The 20,040-nt window shown below is 35.8% G+C and overlaps 1 protein-coding gene across 3 annotated transcripts in view; it reads right to left on the bottom strand.

The window, feature by feature from the left end:
• The window catches only part of LOC150088904 (HMG box-containing protein 1-like), a 118,733-nt gene that overhangs the window by 4,943 nt on the left and 93,750 nt on the right, over positions 1-20,040 (bottom strand). For all 3 annotated transcript variants that reach the window (XM_090370949.1, XM_090370950.1, XM_090370951.1), the window contains one exon: positions 7,512-7,643. In XM_090370949.1, coding sequence (XP_090227075.1) covers positions 7,512-7,643 — 132 coding nt within the window. The remainder of the gene's footprint in view (positions 1-7,511; positions 7,644-20,040) is intronic.

Here is a 20,040-nt window from a genome sequence, read left to right as displayed (position 1 = left end):
TGATGGCTGACTACTGCTGGATGCTAAAGGGGGACTTGTAAAGTAGAAGGATATGCAAGAAAATCAAAGAAAGGAAAATTTGACCCATCATAGATCAGTTTTTAAAATCAGAAGTGAGTGTTTAGCGAATTTTTACCACATTGCTCTTTTTAATAGTATTTTCAACATGTATTTAAATATAAAAGTCTGGTAAAAGTAGCATTTTGTTATAATTTCAGTGTTCAAATTCTGCCAAAATGAATAAAAATTTGTGAAAAATCAAATTTTCTTTGTGACATTTGAAGAAACCTGACATGACAGAAACAAACAGAAGTCATTTTTGAAATCAGCATTAGAAAATTATTAAGAAACACCCTTTTCTGAAAAAACATCAGTGAATATTTTTTTAAAATGCAGAGTAATGTTACAGATCATATGTATTAATAGTTATGTGAATTAAAGTTTTTAACTTAAAACAACATATAACAAACCTAAGGTGGAGAATTTCAGACCTTATCTCACTGAGAACAAGAATTATTATATTTCCTTTCATCCTCGCATCAAATTTCACAGCTGTGTAAATAACTTACCCTGGACATGGCTTTGTCACTACAAGTGATGAAGCTATCCATGTACAGGATCAAAAGTGTTAACCAAATAGAATATGAACAGAAAGAACTATTTATAAATTTAAGTCTGAACTAGAAATAAGAACATTAATTATACCATGGAACCAAATAAATGCAATTAGGATTATAGTAATAGTGGCATGTGATGCAAGAAAGCAAGTGTATGAGCTTATATGTAGCATCAGCCAAAAAAAAAAAAAAAAAAAAATTCACACAACCATTCCCTCTAAATGTTTGTGCAGTTCCACCTTGAATTTATTTAAGCTATCATCTCCCACAACGACAGACAGAAGTTTGTTCCAGCAATTAACCATCCGCTGGCTAAAGATAACTTTCCGTACATCTATTCTACAACTGTCTTTCCTCAATTTGAATTTACGCCCCCTTAGGTTCGTAATCTGAGCAAGTGGAAGAATCCCATCAGAATTCAGCGTGCTCAACCCATTCAAGGCCTTATACACCTCAATCAGATCACCTCACAGGTGACTAGTCTACAGCTGCTGCAATTTGCAGAACTTAAGCCTCTCTTGGTAAGAGGATCCCTTCATTCCCCTCACCAATCTTGTTGCCCTTCTTTGTACACGCTAAAGGAAATCTACATCCTTCCTAAAATGAGACTTCCAGACCTGTATGCAGTACTCAAGGTGTGGCCTGACCATTGCCTTATACAAAGTGATAATCACCTCCTTTTCCCTGCTAGCAAAATTCCTGTATATCATTGACAAAACCCCATGACCTGCTCTTGCAGCCTGTCTGCATTGCTCAGAAAACTTCATATCTGACTGCACAATTACTCCCAGATCTTTTTCATTTTCTACCATCTTAAGTGTAGTACCATCCTAAGTTTAGTACGTTCCTCTGGGTTATTTCTACCCATATGCAGTACTTTGCATTTGTCAATGTTAAACTTCAGGTGCCACTTCTCAGCCCCATCTGCCCAAATTTTCTAGTTTTTGGTTGCAGTAGCACACTGCCATTACTGTCATTAACAACCCTGCCAACCTTTGTATCATCTGCAAACTTTGACACTAAGCCTGATATACCTTCATCAATATCATTGATAAATATACAAAACAACAGTGGGCCCAACACCGAACCCTGTGGAACTCCAATAATAATATTAGTCCACGAAGAGCAGCGCCCATTGATTACCACTCTCTGTTTTCTCCCAGTCAACCACCCTTTTATCCATTGTAGCAACTTACCATTAATACCATTCTGCTTCAATTTGTACAGTAGTCTTCCATGTGCGACAGTGTCAAAAGCTTTCCTGAAATCTAAGTATATGATATCAAAATTATTTTTTGCATCCAGTTCCTTTGTAGCCACATCATAGTATCCAATCAAATTTGTCAGACAAGACTTTCCCTTAACAAACCTATGTGTCTGAATCATTGCCGCAGTCTTGTCTAGATGATCCTGACAAGGTGCAATTTTGCAATCTCACTTCCAAGATACTCAGGGTTCAAGTCAAAATCAAATCATAAAAATAAAAAAAGGCAAGAGGTGACATTTACACCCTCAGAAGTGCAAATGTATGGCTTCGCACCCAAGAGACACACCACACACACTAAAGGATGTGTGGTACCCTCCACAATAAACAAACTAAAATGAATCCAGCAAATCCACAAGCATTGCTTCTTCAGAGCACATCAATGCTTGTGAATTCCAAAATTTGGTGGGTGTGAAGATGCATCTCCCTTGGGCAGGGAGTCACATGCTTGTGCCACTAAGCATGAGTGTCACCTTTCTCCTTTTTATTTTTGTAGATTTAATCTGAATTTTAGGTACGTGCCTTGGAGGTCTGGTAGTAAAACTGATGTTATTTGCTGCGTTTAATTCCATGAAATAATTAGTGTTTTTATTTCTACAATAATCTTGAAACATAACCATGCTTGTCTTAGTAAAAATTTTTCTAAATCTCACTTTAATACAACGTAAGTTGCTAAAAAAAAAAGATTTTTTACAAATTTAAGTAATGGTCTTCAAAGGTCCTCATACAATCTTACAAGAAGAAGAAATATTAACACTTCATTTATTTCTGAAAATCTTAATTCTATAATAATAATATTTGCCTAAGTCAAGTAATAATTACATAATTATATTGACTCTGGTCTGACAAGTTCATTATTGCTAATCCCAAACAGAATCAGATAAATCCATATTAGGTAACAGACAGGAAAACAGAAAATTCTTTAAAGAAATATTTGGTTCAGTTAAAAAAATAATAATAAATCAATTGTAAATAAACCTGAATTTGCTAAATGCTACATGTCATGTTTTTTATTTGCAGCAGAAACTTTTAAAAATGTAATTGAAAATCTTTTTGATATCTTATTCAAATTCAGATGACTGGATTAGCAGTTCTATGCAAAGGAAACTGTACAATCAATTTTGTTTTAGTTTTATGATGAAAGGAATCCAAGTTTCCCAGGGAGAGTGGGGAGGAACCTTACTGCTTCAACTTAAAACTAATTTTGTACCACATGAAAATCTTTTAAAAACTTCCCAATGAAAGGATAAAAATCCTTAGATACAAAAATATTTTGTATCTAAGTATTTTAAAAAAAGTATTCTAAAAGTATATAGAATGCAACCACCTAGACCTTTTAAAATAAGAACAAAATGGTACCATTTTAAATATTCCTGGGCACAACGCCCAGGAATATTTAAATATGGTACCGAATATGGGCACAATGCATCAACCATGCTTATCAAGCTCTTTAATGATTTCATTTTGAGGGATTTATTTGGTTTCATTTCATTTATTCTTTACTGTCTCATTTAATTATCAATAATTTCACTTTCCCATTTTTTATTATATGTCCCTTTCAATTTAGCTTCAGTTTGTCTTTCTCTTTCTCAAACTATCTGCTGTCCTGCATGCCCATTTGTGATATACAACAGTATTTTAGACAATATTCCAAAAAAAATGGAGAGCTGGCTCATGAGATGGCCATGCCTATGTTTCCCCTAATAATTTTGTTTATAATCCAAACAAAACCAAATTTACAGCACAAGGTGCTATTTTGAAACAATGGCCACCACTAGTTTAGAACACATTTGCAAATTGCTCAATCCATATTTATAGTACAACAGTGTACACATGGTGGGGAAGCTTAAGATATTCCTACAGGAATATTTTTTTTTATTCCTATCTACCAACTTGAAACAAGATTAAAATAGCCTCTATTGCTCATCATGTTGAAAGATATTGAAGGTATATTCCATCAGTTCTACAGAACTTATTTTATTACTTATTATTTATATCATATTGTTGGATTTTTCTCAAACAAGCATATAGTTATCTATATATTCTTAACTGACAGGTTCACATAATAAAGCTGCAGTCATGAATACTCAGAAAATTTAACAGCTATAATTATTTTTAACATCAACTAATACTGAGACAATGCACTAAGGGGAAAATAAGTCTGTATCATTTATCCAATAATGTAATTTACAAGGGAAACACCAAGCGCTTTTCTTTTAAGGATTCATTCATTTTGTACTCTTCTAAAACTTTATTAAATAATGGATTTTATCATCATTATGCAATAAAAGTTTTTTATTCATACTCATAGAAATGTGACTTGAGAAAATATGAATTTCTAAATTAAGTACTATTTATTGCAACTTTACATATACAACAAACTGTAATTAATTACTTGGTATATTATTCAGTTTGTAGTAGTTTTTATCTCCACAAATCTCAACAAACTGCTCTATTGTTTTTAACTGTATTTGTTATTTATTGTCTAAAGCTCATATTTTTCTTTCATTTATTTTGTTTAAAACACATATTTTTGCTTCATTCTGTTATTTTATCTTTATTTTGTTTTGTGTGTGTGTTATGTTCATGTATTTATCAACCACTGAGATTGTAATGTCAAAATGTAAGTGAACTGAGACTGTCAGTAAAACAAAGATGCTAAAAATGTCCTACAATGAAGTTAATTGTAAATACATTCATTGGTGAGGAACCCCATAAAAGATTTAAATTTATATGCAAAAAAGTTTTCTCAACTCCAATTTGTTTCCATATTTTTGTATAATCAAAAATTCTGTTTTCCCAATATTTTTTTGCATCATGTCCTCTATCTATCCTCCCAAATTACCCCCGCTAATCAAGGGTCAATAATAAGCAGTTTCTCACAAATTCTTGAATGATAAATACAGTAAAACCTCCAAAATCCAGCATGCCAACACTTTGTAACCTAGAAATTATTCTATAAGCTCTGTACTTCACTCAAATCTTATATGCACCCACATACTGCTTTAGGACACTACTCACTGTAGTGTCCCAAAGCAGCACATTTCCTGATATCAAAATCTGTGATGTATTTACAGCTACTGTTATTTCAAACTGTATGCCATTAAACTTGAAAAGTGGTTTTATTTTGTTAAACTTAAAACTTAGAATGTGATGCTGGAAACTGCTTTGTCAACTTCATTGTGTATAGACTTGGTAATTATAGCATATTGCTCAACTATAGAAACTTTTTCATAGCTGCTGAAGCAGCAGTCAAAGGAAGATTTCTGAGTGATCATCACATTCTAGGCTTTTTTTTTTTTTTTTTTAAGTATAGTTCAAATAACAGTAACTGTCAGTCATGATTAGAAACAAGCAATGACAGACACATCACAGAGTTTGCTTGGCAACAAACTTCAATCATGTGATAGGATCGATGACTGATGTTGGGAAATGTGCTGCTCAGGAAACAATGGTAAAGTTTAAGGTCATATTAATTTACAACTGCAAGGATGGATTTTTTTTTTTTTTTTTTTAGCTGGATTGTTAAACTTTACACTTATGTGATTCCCATGAAATTTTCCCAAAGCAAGCAATATACTATAACTGCAGTAGTGGCAATGTTGCTTTGCTAATCCAACAAAACACTGCACAATCTTTCTACTGCAGTTTTATGATCTGTGCACTTTCCTACCAGCAGAGCTATAGGCTATTAGGCTTCAAAAATCCACCAAGGGCTAGTTCCCAATGATGGCAAACTTGTTAGGTTCTGCTGTACCTGAAATACTAAGAACTTTCACCAAATCCAACCAGGCATTACATATCTAAAACACATGCTATTATGATTCAGAGTAAAAGTTAACTATATTATTTTTGAAAACAACATTCCCTCACAAAATGTAACTGAAGGCTTTCTTGAAATGAATTACTGTAACAAATATAAAGCTATTTATATTCAATCAAGATACCAAATAACAACAAAAATAATATAAAATAATTTCACCTAAATGCCTCAAAGGTAATTAAAGGTAATCAGATGAAGTAAATATTTTAATACAGATAAAAGTTAAGGTGGCAAGATGAGTAACCAAAGGAGTGCTCTTCAAATGATAAAATTATATTCTGGTATAGAGCTCAAAATTCAAATAGAATTTTTTTTATATATTAAAAGTAATTATATTTGAAAATAAAGTATTAAAAAAATAGTTGTGCACACACAAAACATATTAATGTGTATTATAAAGATAAAAGTCAGAATATATGCAGTAATATACAGCACATTATTATCTGGTCATAATTTTAAGATATTATAATAATAATAAAAGGATTATATCAGGAAATTAAAATATCTTCTTCAATTAACTCACGTAAAAAAAATTTTAAGGAAAATCAGTTTAACCCAATTCTTATACACACTTATCTAAAACAGGTTCAAGTGAGTTTTTTCCACCCCTCTCTGTGTGTAACTATCAGTCATCAGAAAGATATCTATACAGAGCAGTTTATAATAATCACAGGTCTGGATGTATATTCATACATATACTTCAAATGAATGCCATTTTATGCCATTCTAATAAAGAAAATATCACAAAATTACAATGAGAAAATTAAAAAACTGTGATAAGAGTTCAAATATGCTGTGAACAATTTATGACACTAATACACTATCATGATGTTTTAAAGATCTTTAAAAACGTATAAGCTAAACAACCTACATAATTCATAGCCAGATTTTTGTTAGAAAACTGTACAAAGGCCCTGAGAGCCTATTCTTTCTATTCTACAAAAATAATTGCCATCCAATTGGATAATAATGCACAAGCAGAAAACATAGTCAGATTTGCAGAAGGTGATAAAATCTCGCACATGTACCACTTTATAAACAAATGTTCTCTCCAAGCAACATGCTATTAGAAATATGTTAACTAAAACCTATTAAATTTTGATAAACTATATAACAAAGCATTCCCTTCTGAAGGATAAAATATAACATGGATTACATTTTATTAATAAATAAGAGTACCTCCTGAAATTTATAACCAATTTTTTTTTCTTTTTTTTTTTTAAATGAAGGAAAGCACAATTAAACAAAATCTGTCTTATTAACTGCTATGTATATTAAAATATTCTTGGTTCCAAAAATCATGCAATTTTATTTTTTTGCTAAGATAGATCAAAAGCATCTCTTATCCATATAAAAGCAGATTTATTAGGCATAACAATTATTTATTTTATAACACTTTTAATGTCATAATAATTTGTGATGCTGGTTAACCTTTAAAAGTTACAAATATATGCATAAATAAACATGTGCATGTTTTTAATTAAATTCACCTCTCTTTCTCTCTCTCTCTCTCTCTCTCTCTCTCTCTCTCTCTCTCTCTCTCTCTCTCTCTCTCTCTCTCTCTCTCATGCATACATCATACCATTCACTCTGCATAGATCTAAATACATATTTTAGGCAGATGCATGTCTCTGTTTAATGCATATTACAAAATAAATATCTATCCAATTATAACTCTAATATACCATTTTGGTAAAGGCTGTTTTATACAAAGGATATATCACTTTTTCTTCTTTTTTTTATCTACAAAGATTGAAAGATACTATTGCCAATATCATTATAAAGTTAGCAACTTGTTGAAAATGACCTTTTTCTTTTCCAGCAATCTGGATGAAGTTTCTTTGTTTCTTCTGCTATGACCTTGGCTTGCTGGGAGTAAGCATCTCTTTCATCAGATCTTAATTTTCGCCAGTGATCGCCTAACAACACACTGATTGCTCTAAATATGCAAAAATTTTAATTGAGAAAGTTATCATAAAAGAGGCAGTAACAAACACTACTATTCATTTTAACTACTCAATGAGAGAGCTTTTCTACATTTACACAAACCTCACAACCAATTTTTCACAATACTATATTTTATTCTGTCATGAACATCGACAATTACAGCAACATTTTTCTTAAAAAATACTTTAAAAATAATTTCTTAATATCTATAACAGCTGAGGTAGTAATGGTATTAGTATTAGTAGTAGTAAATAATGCAAGAAGCAAGCTTATAACAGCATCAGCTGGGGAGGGGGAATCCATTTCATAAATTATATTTTACCTATGTATTATTAATATTGGATGTTATTCAAGGATGTACTACCCACTGTTTCACTGCACAAGCCATATAATGAATTATGCTCTGAATAATAATAGATATTTCTTGAATAGGTTATCCAGAGTTTGGGGCTGCTTCCATGCAGATTTCTACAAGGATGAACTCTAGGATGAACTCTTATAAATAAAAAATAAAATAAATTTTCTGTTTATACTCCAGGACGACCAAACTGTCAGAGGAGTTCATAAGATAGACAGAATACAAGAAACAGCAATGTATTCAGTAGTCACGGGCTTGAACCCCGGTCACTCAAGGCACGTGTACTTATGCACCCGCACGCCCTGACCACTATGCTACGGCGACCTTTATTATTATGGAAGACAAAATTATTGGCAGTATTCCATTAGAGCATAATTTTAAAGAATAAGAGAGATTACCCCAATCTGGTTTGCAGAATAACTTCAAGATGATGCTCTCCAAATATAAATGGCTAAAATAATTTTAATGAATTCTTTCACTCACAACCCCATGAATGATTCGACATACCCTGGGATCAAAGGCAAAGAACCCCAATCCGACCCCAAAACACATAAAACCATTCCAATGAAACTCTGAGCTATTTTAGCCGTTTATAATTGGAGAGCATTGTCTTGAAATCTACGGACCAGATTGAGGTAATCTCTCTTTTATTCTTTAAAATATCGATACAACGTAGAATCTATTGAGCTGTGCAGTTCTGTATTTATATTAATTTGAGCATAATGTTCATCACTTGTAGGAGCAGCAAAAAATATATATAATTACTTGACAAGACATTCTGCTTTTATCATACAGTGCACTTATAAATAGTATTGTGATCCCCCCCCCCCCCCCCAAGTTTGTTTCTGGTATAAAATGTCATCTTCAAATAATCTGCTAGATCGAACAGTAGTACAGGTCACTATGACAATAGAAGTCAGGAATATCAGACTTTCATTCATTATTTCCCTCAATGCAATCCTCCTGCTGTATATTGCACATGTGAACCATAAATACCTATCAAAAGTTGGCTTTAATGTTTTTAACAATTAAATTATTTTTTGCTTTTTAGCATATATTCAATGAGATGTTAATGTGAATTTCTCGTTTCAGACTGAATTCAGAAGAATGAGCTGACAATCAAAGAGGGTTAAAATAGATTCACTATATGAGGTTTGATATTCAATGATGCAGTCTGGCAGAATGAAGAAAAAGAGGAAGGTGTGCAAACTAATTCAAAACTACCACTGGAAACTTAGTTCTGTTCATCATATGGGTTATCAGCACATGCCAACATCACAGAGAATACCAGAAAACATGAATTGTGTGGCAGATATCCATAAAAGTTCATCAGGGAGGAGGGGATGAGGGAGGTGGAGATGTTAAGTTAGGCCTATTATACAAATTTAAAAGATCTGCAGTGGAAAATGCACAAATGCCATCAAGTATAACCGCAGTTGGATGTGAGAACTGCAATAGGAGAATGCAGTTTTCGGAAAAGTTTCTGCAATGCCTTGGGGGGGGAGGAAGTTTGCCATTGTTTCATGTTGGCAGCTTTGCAAACAGACACAATAGCTATTGATCAAAAACAATCCAAAAGTTACAATACAGAACTGAAAAATTTACTCAAAAGTTACTGGTTTACAATAACTCATTAGCCAATATTGCCTTCATGACAAAATTAATTAAAACATGTTTGAGGCACTCATTTGGGCACAAGCACAACAATGAATAGTGTACAAGAAATGGTTTTTATGCAAGATGATTCTCCCTCCACACACATTTCTGAGCTGATGTACAGGACTGGCTGGACCACACTGTGCACAAATAGATCAGAAGGCAAGGAACAACAAAATGACTAGCCAAAAGTCCCTATTTAGGTCCATGTTATTTTACGAAGATAGACTGAAGAACATATCTGTGTTAAGAAACATGCAAACTTCAATGAATTAGAGAACAGTATCCAGTTTCTCTGGAATCAGTAAAAAGTGCAACTGTGATTGCAAGAGCATGTGGAATGGCCTGGGTCAAACTGAAAAGTGATCTGTAAAATCACATTGAATATGCAACAAAAAATATGTTTTACTTTTAAAAACAAAACTATAGTGAATTTTTGATAGCTACTTATGGTTCCCTGTATATTATTCAACTGATCAAAATTTGTAAAAGCAATAAAGAAGTAGTTTTGTTTTTAAATGTGAAATTACAAACACAGAAGGGTAAGATGTACAGTGTTTGATACTAGAGTCAAACATAGGTTGAGAAGGTAGATGACACTTACTGACTTTGAATTTCTGTAGATTCTAATTTTCAGGAAATGCACAAGGAGCAGAACTTCAGAATAAAGAACAGAAGTATAAGGGATATGTTAAAAAAAAAAAAAAAAATTATATATATATATAGGGTGATTCACTACCAGTGCGACAAACTTGCAGGAGGTGTAGGGGGCACAAAGATGAATCGGAATCACATAGCATTTCAGGGTCCGAAATGCCTTCATCATGCGGTAGAGGACGTTGAACGGGAGGTCGTGTGAACAGCGATCCTGCTGGAAGTCAGCATTTGTGAACTGTTTCTGTTGAAGAAACCAAGTAGCAAAAGTCCTCCGGAGTGGATAATCTGCAGGCTCCAATGATTGGATGCGTTGCAGAACTCATTTGGTTTGTTGACAGTATCCTCCATACAGTGGATTGGGAAATACCCAATCGTTGGCCTATCGCTCGAGTACTCGTACTTGGATTGCCTTCTGCAAGATGTAGGACATTCTCCTCATTGTCTGGCATCGTCGTCGTTTGCTCTTGATTCATGGTACCTCTCGTGAAACAACCAGTCTCACGTAACCTTCTGTGCACATGTGCAAAAAATCGTATGATGAGGAGCACGCCTGTGCATGAAACGTTCCTGGTACAAGCATAGAGCGGCGCGCCCGTTACAGTCCGCAGCTCCATACGTGAGGTGCATGTTGGTTAGTTCAACATTTGAATACTCGTCCATCCTACTGCCTTGGGAACCGGTTCGCAAATGCTGACTTCCAGCGGATCACTGTTCACGCGACCCTCCTGTTCAACGTCCTCTACTGCATGACGAAGGCATTTCGGACCCTGCAATGCTATGTGATTCCGATTAGTCTTTGTACCCCCTACACCTCCTGCAAGTTTGTTGCACTGGTAGTGAATCACCCTGTATATATATTTATTTATTAATGATAAAGATGAAGGTGTATCAGTCTTAATGTCTAAGTTTGCAATATGATGATACAAAGATTGATAGAGTGGTATATGACAATAATCAGAGTATGCTACTGCAACACAGTTCGAAAAATTAGGAAATAGACTGAGAAGTGACAAATGATGCCTAACATTTACAAATGCAAGGTACAATAATGCATGGGTAGCAGTAATCCCAGATTAACTTGCCAATTGTGTGGTACCACACTAAAGATAGTAGAGAATGAAAAGGACCTGGGAGTAACTGTGCAGTCAGACATGAAGTTCTCTGAGTTATGCAGAAAGGCTACTGGAACAGCTTATGGGGTTTGTGAATGATATAAACAGGAATTTTGTCAGCAGGGACAAAGAGATAATTATTCCACTGTAAAATGCAATACCTTAAGTACTGCATTGAGGTCACGAAGTCTTGTTTTAGGAAGGATGTAGATCTCTTGGAATGGGCACAGAGAAAAGCAATAAAATTGAGTGACACAAGGATACTCTTACCAAGTCAATTCGTTGCATGTCATTTTGTTATATGTGACAATTTGGTGAAAGACAATTCGTGGCTATGAGAATTTGGTGTACGACAATTCCACAGATAAGAAGTTAAATATTTTGGAGACTTAACTGAGAAAAAAAAGAAAATAATATATTTTTATCCGTTTATTTTTTATAAAGGCATTCAACACTGATCCTTTTCATATACTGCTGTTAACAGTCCCCCCCCCCATGTGGAGGTGGGCTCCTTCCACAGGGGTGATCCTCTCTTCCTTAACTTCTGTTTCCCAGATGGAAGTCTTCCAATATCATCACCTTCTTTATCTTCACCTTTTCTCCAAAACACTGAAATTATCACCCCATACTTGCTTCCAATAAAAATTGCCAGTTTTTTTAGGGCCCTCCTGGCAAGTACAGGCAATGTCCAGGGTTTGTCCCAGCCAGCCTTTATCCACACCCAACCTACCTTCTCGTGGTAGTGGAGGGTGGTGTATTGGGGGTCTAACCAGGTGACCCGTGGCTGCAGGGGAGTCCTGGCGGGACCCCATTACCCCTCCACTACCACGAGTAGGTAAAAGCATTCACAAAATCTCATAGATAAGAATCTAAAGGAGTGAGGTCCAGTGATCTCGGTGGTCAATGATAAAGATAAACAATAAAGATGGTGTATCAGTCTTAATGTCTAAATTTGCAATATGATGATACAAAGATTGATAGGATGGTAAATGACAATAATCAGGGCATACTACTGCAACAAGATTTGAAAATGCAAAATGAAGTTGTTTCTGTCTTGTGTCAGCTGCAGCAGTAACCACTCAATCAACATGCCAAGGTAGGAAATGCCATTCAGTGTCCTTAGTGAAAAAGAAGGGCCCGTATCTTTTTCACGGACATTGCACAGAAAACATTTACTTTTGGACAGTCTCGTTCATGTTTCATGTGGATTCACACTCCCCCAGTTAAGGAGGTTGTGCCAACTTACTTTACCACTGAGATGGAACATGGCTTCATCGGTAAACACTGACCTGTTCATGAAATTTTCAACAGTATCACACAGTTCTTGGATGTTACAATAAAATTTGTACCTAGAAACTTTTTCGTGTGGTTTTAGAGCTTGTAACAAATGAATTTTGTAAGGATGCATAAAGAGCCTCCTTCTGAAAATACATCAAAAACTTTTCTGTGAAATCCTAAGTTCTATACTGGCCTTGTTAGTTGATTTGTAGGGACTGCTGAGATACACCCGCCGTATGTGTTCTACAATCGCATTTTCTATGCTGGGATCAGCTGTGCTTTTGCCCTTGCAGATGCATCCACATTCCACGAACTGCGTATACCACTTAATGATGGAGTCTCGAGTTAGTGGATTTCTGTGAAATTTAGTTCAGAATGATCACTGCACTGAAACACTTGATTTTTTTCCATAATAATAGAGAACATAAAATGATTTTTCCATAGGTGATGCCATTTTGAATGCAGTGCTAACTGGAGCAGACATTTATATTGTCTGCACCATCTTTATTGTGCAAACACAACTTTGATTTTTAAGCTTTCATTTGATAGCATTTTGGTCACAGAATGTGTATATTTGACAAATTGTCAAAATTGTGTATGTATATATATGTGCGCGCACACACACACACACACACACACACACACACACACACACACACACACACACACATGCATGCACAAGGGTGGATCAATAAGTAATGTACGATTACACATGTGTGCATAAGGAAGGGGGGGGAATATATGATGTACAATTGTACTACAATTACTCATTAACACCTAATATTTTTCTGGTGTTTTTAGATCTGAAGGTATGGATGGACAAAATGACAGCCATTTCCAACAATGGTGTGTGATGGGCTTCCTGTTCAAATCAGTTGATCAGTCTGCCACATCTATCCATCGAAAACTCCTAGCAGTCTATGTGGACCAGACAATTGATCAAAGTAATGTCCAGAGATGGCTCCAAAAGTTTCAGGAAGGAGATTTTGACATCAACAAAAAACTAAGAGCCAGAACACCAACATCTGTCACAAACAGAGAACACGAAAAACCCATTGACCAGCTTATTTGAAATGACAGGCACATAATCACAAGACAGTTGATGGACGCTGCAAAAATGTCAAAGGGAAGTGTTTTGACCATCATAAACTGACTGTGGTACAGAAAAATCTGTTCTCAGTGGATGCCTTATTAAACTAAGCTGCTCACATGAGAGATGATGGCTGTGAGGAAGGGGATCTGTGAAGATCTTCTGGAGTGGTTTGGTGCTGGCAGTTCTAAGGGGTAATCACATGTGATGAAACCATTGCTCTTCTATTATGACCCACAAACCAAATGACAATCCATGCAATGGGTACACCCGACATCACCTGTAAAACAAAAAGCCAAAACGTATGGCCAAATGTTAGTTATCTGGGAGCAACGTGGCATCATTTTTATCGATTTCTTGGAAAGTGGAACAGCCATCAACAAAGAAAGATGCTGCTTGTCCCTTGAAAAAGCTTAATTGAGCTCTGAAAACCAAATGACACAAACTGAATCGGCAGGACATCAAGTTTCATCAGGATAATGCAAGGCTGCACACAGCAATGACACTGTTAGAAATTGCCCGGCTAGGATAGAGCATAATGCCTCACCCACCCTATAGCCCTGATCTCACACCTCCATGGTAAGGTGTTTGAGAGTGATATGGAACTCATTTCTGACATTAAACATAGGTGTAAATATCAGCTGCCTGATTTTTACCAAAGTGCATTCACTGTCTGGACAGAACACAGGAGAAAATGCAGCAAGTGTGGTGGTTCTTATATTGAGTGATATTTTCACCAAATTGAAAGACTATTTTATATATATAAAGTATGGTTACAATATAATAAAGATGTTACAGCTTATAGTGTGTGTGTAAAAAAAAAAAAAAATATATATATATATATATATATATATATATACACACACACAGTGGAACTTCTCTATTATGAACTTCTATTTAATGAATTTCTCTATATTACGAATTTTTTTGTTTCAAGGTGCAAAACATTGCACCTTGAAACAAAATTACATGTAAAATTAACCCTGTATAGCGAAGTGTTAGTCTCTCTATAACGAATTTTTAAAAAAAATTAGTAAAAGCATTTTTGAAGATTTTCAAGCATTTACTGCTAAACAGCTGCTCAAATATACTGCTCCCTTCCTTCCTTCCGAAATCGCGCATTAGCATCTGGAATTAAATAATCATCCTTTTAGTGAACACTAGTGGCCACTGACGCCCGTAGGAGGGACTTTGTTTAATTTTTGTACAGTTATTAAACCAAATGGATTTTAATAAAAGTGGTCGTAAACTTTACAATAAATAAGTTAAATTTGTAAGTTGATGTTGGCTCAGGGTAAAATGAAATTCGCTGCAGTAAACCTTTAGCATGCTGCGGCAGCAATACATAGAATGCTACCATAGTCGGTTTTTAGTAACGCCTACTGAGTGACATTCGCTTCTCACCTCAACTGTACCACGTGACCTTCATGTCAATCATTATATGATATGTCCGTTCTCATCTAACTGGACTCCCAGTAGATGGTTTTCATGAATTTTTTTTTTTATTTCGTTTGTCATCAATCACACAGGCTATATGCTCTTGTATTTTTTTTTTCTGAAAAGTAACATACAGCATACATTAATCAAATTTTCTTTTGTGTATATATGAATGAAAGCAGAATAAAAGAAATTAACAAAGTCGTATATTTCTTCAAAGTGATTGATAGGAAAGGTCACGTGATAATGTTGATACTGAACGTCATTGAGAAGGCGGTACTAACAATTCACTATATGGCCAGCGCAATGTTTTTTTTTTTTTTTTTTTTTTTAAGTAAACCCCAAACACGAGAGGTATTAGAACCTATAATAGTTAGTACCGTGCTTGGGTTGGAGGTTGAGAAGACAAAAGAAGATATTTGTTGACGTTGGACTTGAACTTTTCTAGACTGTAATTTTCAAGAAATACGAATGAAGGAAGGTTGTTCCAGAAAACGGCAGTTGAATGAATAAATGAGGAAGATGAAAAGTTGGTTCTGTGAGTTTGGTTTTTTTTTTTTTTTTTTTTTTTGATTTGGTAGTTGTTGGCGCATCGGCTTCTATGGCCATATTGCACCTCCCAAGGTTTTTGCAGTACTTTGATCCAAGCCCGAGGCGGGAATCGAACCCGCGACCTTTGGGTTGCCGGGTAGGTACTTTACCCACTCGGCTAGCCCGGTCGGCTCTGTGAGTTTGGAGTTGGACAGTAAATGGATGTTGGCTGGTGGCGACACGTGTTCGGACTGTTTTGAAAGAGAGAGCGGGAATTATAGAAGCCAATTCAGAAGAACAGTGCCCATGGAAGTATCTGTAGAAGAGGCATGCAGCAGAAACAGTATGTCTATGAGACAGGGAGTGGAGAGAGACTGTTAGAGATGAATCATTAATTAACCTAACCGCCCTCTTCTGAATGGAATCAAGAAGCCTGAGAGAGGTTTTGGGGGCACCACCCCAGATGTGGGAACAATATTCCAATGCAGAGCGGATTTGCGATTTATACAGTGATCAGCTGTTTGGAAGAAAAGTAATGCCGAGAGCAAAAGAGAAAACCAAGTTTTTTAGATGCAGAGGAAGCAATATTTGTAATGTGCTTGTGCCAAGAGAGATTAGAAGTCAGGGTAATCCCCAAAAGAGATATATCATTTTGCCTAGAAATCAGAGTGTCACTAAATATAAGTATAGGAGCAGAAGAATCGTTTTTTGCGAGATATAAGAGAAGACTCAGTTTTAGAAGGGTTGAAATCAACTAAGTTGTCTTTGCCTCACTGGAGAATTACCTGAAGATCGGAATTTAAGGGATTGGTAGCAGATTTTCGAGAAGTTAAAGCTGATTGAGCAGGACAAGGTTTCTCAAAGTGGAAAGTGGAATGTAATGTGCTATCATCGGCAAAACAATGGAGAGGATTTCCAGTCAATGAAAGAAGGTCATTAATATACAAGAGGAAAAGGGTGGGAGAAAGAACTGAACCTTGGGGGACACCTGCATTAGTGGAGAAGTTAGAAGACAGAGAGCCATCTACCATCACCCTCAGTGAGCAATCAGAGAGAAAACTAGATAACCAATTACTAAAAACAGTTGGAAAACCATAAGATGGAAGCTTGTTTAGAAGACCTTTATGCCAAACACGATCAAATGCCTTTGAGATGTCAAGAGCAACTACTTGTGTTTAACCGAACCTTTCCATTGAATTAGTCCATAAATTGGTAACATAAGCCAGAATATCACTAGTGGATCGACACTGACGGAATCCATACTGGCGATTATTGATCAGACGGAAGGTTTCTAGATAGTTTAAGAGTTGGCAGTTAATTGATTTCTCCATTACTTTAGAAAGAGTAGAAGTAATTGCAATGGGACGATAACTGGATGAGAGGGGTCACCCTTTTTAGGAACTGGCTGGATATGAGCAAATTTCCAATCAGATGAAAAAAACACCTTTGGACCACAGGAGGCATTGAATGGAGCATGTTGGGAATGGTGGGAGGTGTTTTACCAAGATCATTAATACATGAGTTGGAAGAAAAACGGGATGCTAGCAGGTCAGTTTTATCCTTGGCTGAAATGACAACAGAACCATCTGGGGTGGACAGGGGTGGGTGCAGAGATGGGCAAAAGTTGCGGCCAATAGCTTGGGCAAGAGACCAGAATGCTCGGCTACCATTAGGGCAAGAAGCAAGTTTTCTACTCTTAGCCTGCTCAAACTCTAGTTTGAACTGATTAATAACTGCTTTACAATTGTTGCGAGCTTGGTGTATGCAGAAAATGAAACTGAAGAATTAGAAACAAGCCAATTACGATATGCAACATTCTTCTCTTGAACAGCCTAGCACATTTATTGGAAAACCAAGGTTTAGATAAACGATGAGATTTTAAAGTGGAGTGTGGGATAAAGGATTCCATTCCTGCAAGAATAATTTCACTGACATGATCTGAGCAAACATTGACATCAGAAGTTTTGAAACAGTAATCCGACCAAGGAAAAGAAGAAAAGAAGTCTCGCAGGTCATCCCATTTTGCATTCTTGTAATGCCAAACAACACAGGGTTGGGAATAGCCATGAGATAAAGGCTCCATTGGAGAGGAGACAATCACCAAGTTGTGATCTGAAGTGCCTAAAGGACCTCTCACTTCAGCCGTGTACTTAGAAAGATTGTTTGTGAGAAAAAGATCAAGCGTGTTGGCTGTATGATTAGGACTGTCCGGTATTCTTGTAGGTAAATGAACAATCTGTGGAAGGTCATTAGTAATTGCAAAAGCCTCAGCATCTCGGCCAGCTGGGTCTGTGTGACTAGAAAACGAAAGCCAGCTGGAGTTGTGAACATTAAAATCACGAAGAAAAATTGCCTCACTGTTAGGAAAGTTCGACTGGAGAAAGTCAAGTTGCAAAGAGAGGAAGTCAAAGAGCTCCAAGTGATTAGTGGAGTTGGGAGAATGGTAGAGACAACAGATGAATTTGACACAATGAGGTAGAGAGATTTTAAGCCAGAGAAGATCAAAGAGAGGAGATTCTAAATTGCCAAGTCTCTGACAGGGAATATCAGAATGGACATATGCACAAGTACCACCTTTGAGGCGAAAGGAATCATACAGCAAATAATTTGGGCACCTGAGATGAGCAGTAGTTGAATCAACCGATAACTGAGATTCTGTAAGAAAAAGTACATTGGGTTTGGCAGACTTGCAAGTGGAAATGGACATTGTTGAGATTAGAATTGAGACCACGTATATTTGTGAAATGAATTAGGAAGTCCTTGGGAGGTTTAGATCTTTTCGCAGATAAGCTTGCTCTATTAGTTTGACAATTTATGGTGTATCCAATAGTAAGAAAAAGTGGGGGGGGGGGCATGCTGTATGAAGTAATGAAATTTTTAGATATTCTTACACATGGTAAGAATATACCCAAATCCTTGACATAACGTGGCCTCGACAATGCCCCACCACATACACACTACTCGGACTCCCTCCAGTCACTATCTGGCAGAGTAGAGGTAGCAAGATTATACACTAGCTGATCCGGAAGCCTCCTAGAGTTACCAATAGGTTCGGTCCAGTGTACTAACTAGCAGCCGGCCTGCGGACACCGTTTTAGAGCCTGTACCCTTGAAATGTAAGGAATATTGGATCTTGCCACGATGTTCATCATAACCTCAAAAGTCATCAATCATACTGCATGATGGAAGAGATAGGGAAGGGTTGACCGGAACTTAGCTCTAGAGACTAAATATGGGTTCCACCACTTCAAGCCTCCAATAAGCAAAGTGGTGGTATTGCACCGATTGATGAGAGTCATCTACTACCTAGTAAGTTTGCAGTGTATGTATCGGCAAGAGCTGCAGTAGAGTAATTTTTACAATTGCGGAAACAATGTTGAAGAGAAAGTGTTTAAGTATTAATGATAAAGCAAAGATTGTTACGATATTGACCATTGTTTTAAGAAAAAAAATGTTGCAGAGAAATGTGGCATACAATTTTAAATGCAATTGAAGGAGGAGCAGACAAGAAGCTGTCTAAAATGGGTGCAAATGGTACGTGAAAAGAATATACCAACATCGGGCCTAATAATCAAGCAACAAGCTCTGAAATTTGCACAGTCCCTTGGACATACAGAATTTAATGCGAGCACTTGGTGGCTAGATAAATTTAAGAAGTACCACAGAACTGTGGAAAAGGTTATTTGTGGAGAAAGTGTTAATGTAAGCGAAAAAGATTGTGACAGTTGAAGGAACAATACTTTAAAGAAGATTTTGGAAGAATATGAGCTTAAGGATGTTTTTAATGCTGACGAAATGGGTTTATTCTTTAAATGTTTACCGAATAGAACACTTGCTTTTAAGGATGATAAATGTTTTGGCCGAAAACAAAGAAAGAAAGAATCACTGTGCTAATTGGAGCAAATATGACAAAGGTGAAAAATTAAGACTTTTAGTCATCGGAATATCAAAAAACCCAAGATAATTTAGAGACACAAAATCTTTGGAAGTTGACTACACCTTTAATAAAAAAGCATGGATGACAAGTGATATTTTTGAATAATGGATATTAAAACTAGACAAGCATATAACAAAAGAAAAAAGGAAAATCATTTTGGTAACTGACAACTGTCCGGCACATCCTGCCAAACTTAAAAGTGCGAAGTTGTTGTTTTTACCACAAAGTAACGTCAAAATTCCAGCCAATGGACCAATGCATTATTAAAAATTTTAAATTTCGTTATCAAAAGAAAATAATAATGAAGATTGCAATGCATTATCAGAAAATAGA

The sequence above is a fragment of the Mastigoproctus giganteus genome, chromosome 3 (assembly GCF_048544385.1).
Source record: "Mastigoproctus giganteus isolate SK-2022 chromosome 3, ASM4854438v1, whole genome shotgun sequence".
Taxonomy (NCBI): domain Eukaryota; kingdom Metazoa; phylum Arthropoda; class Arachnida; order Uropygi; family Thelyphonidae; genus Mastigoproctus; species Mastigoproctus giganteus.
Note: the sequence above shows the minus strand (reverse complement) of the source record. Positions and strands in the feature narration are given on the sequence as shown.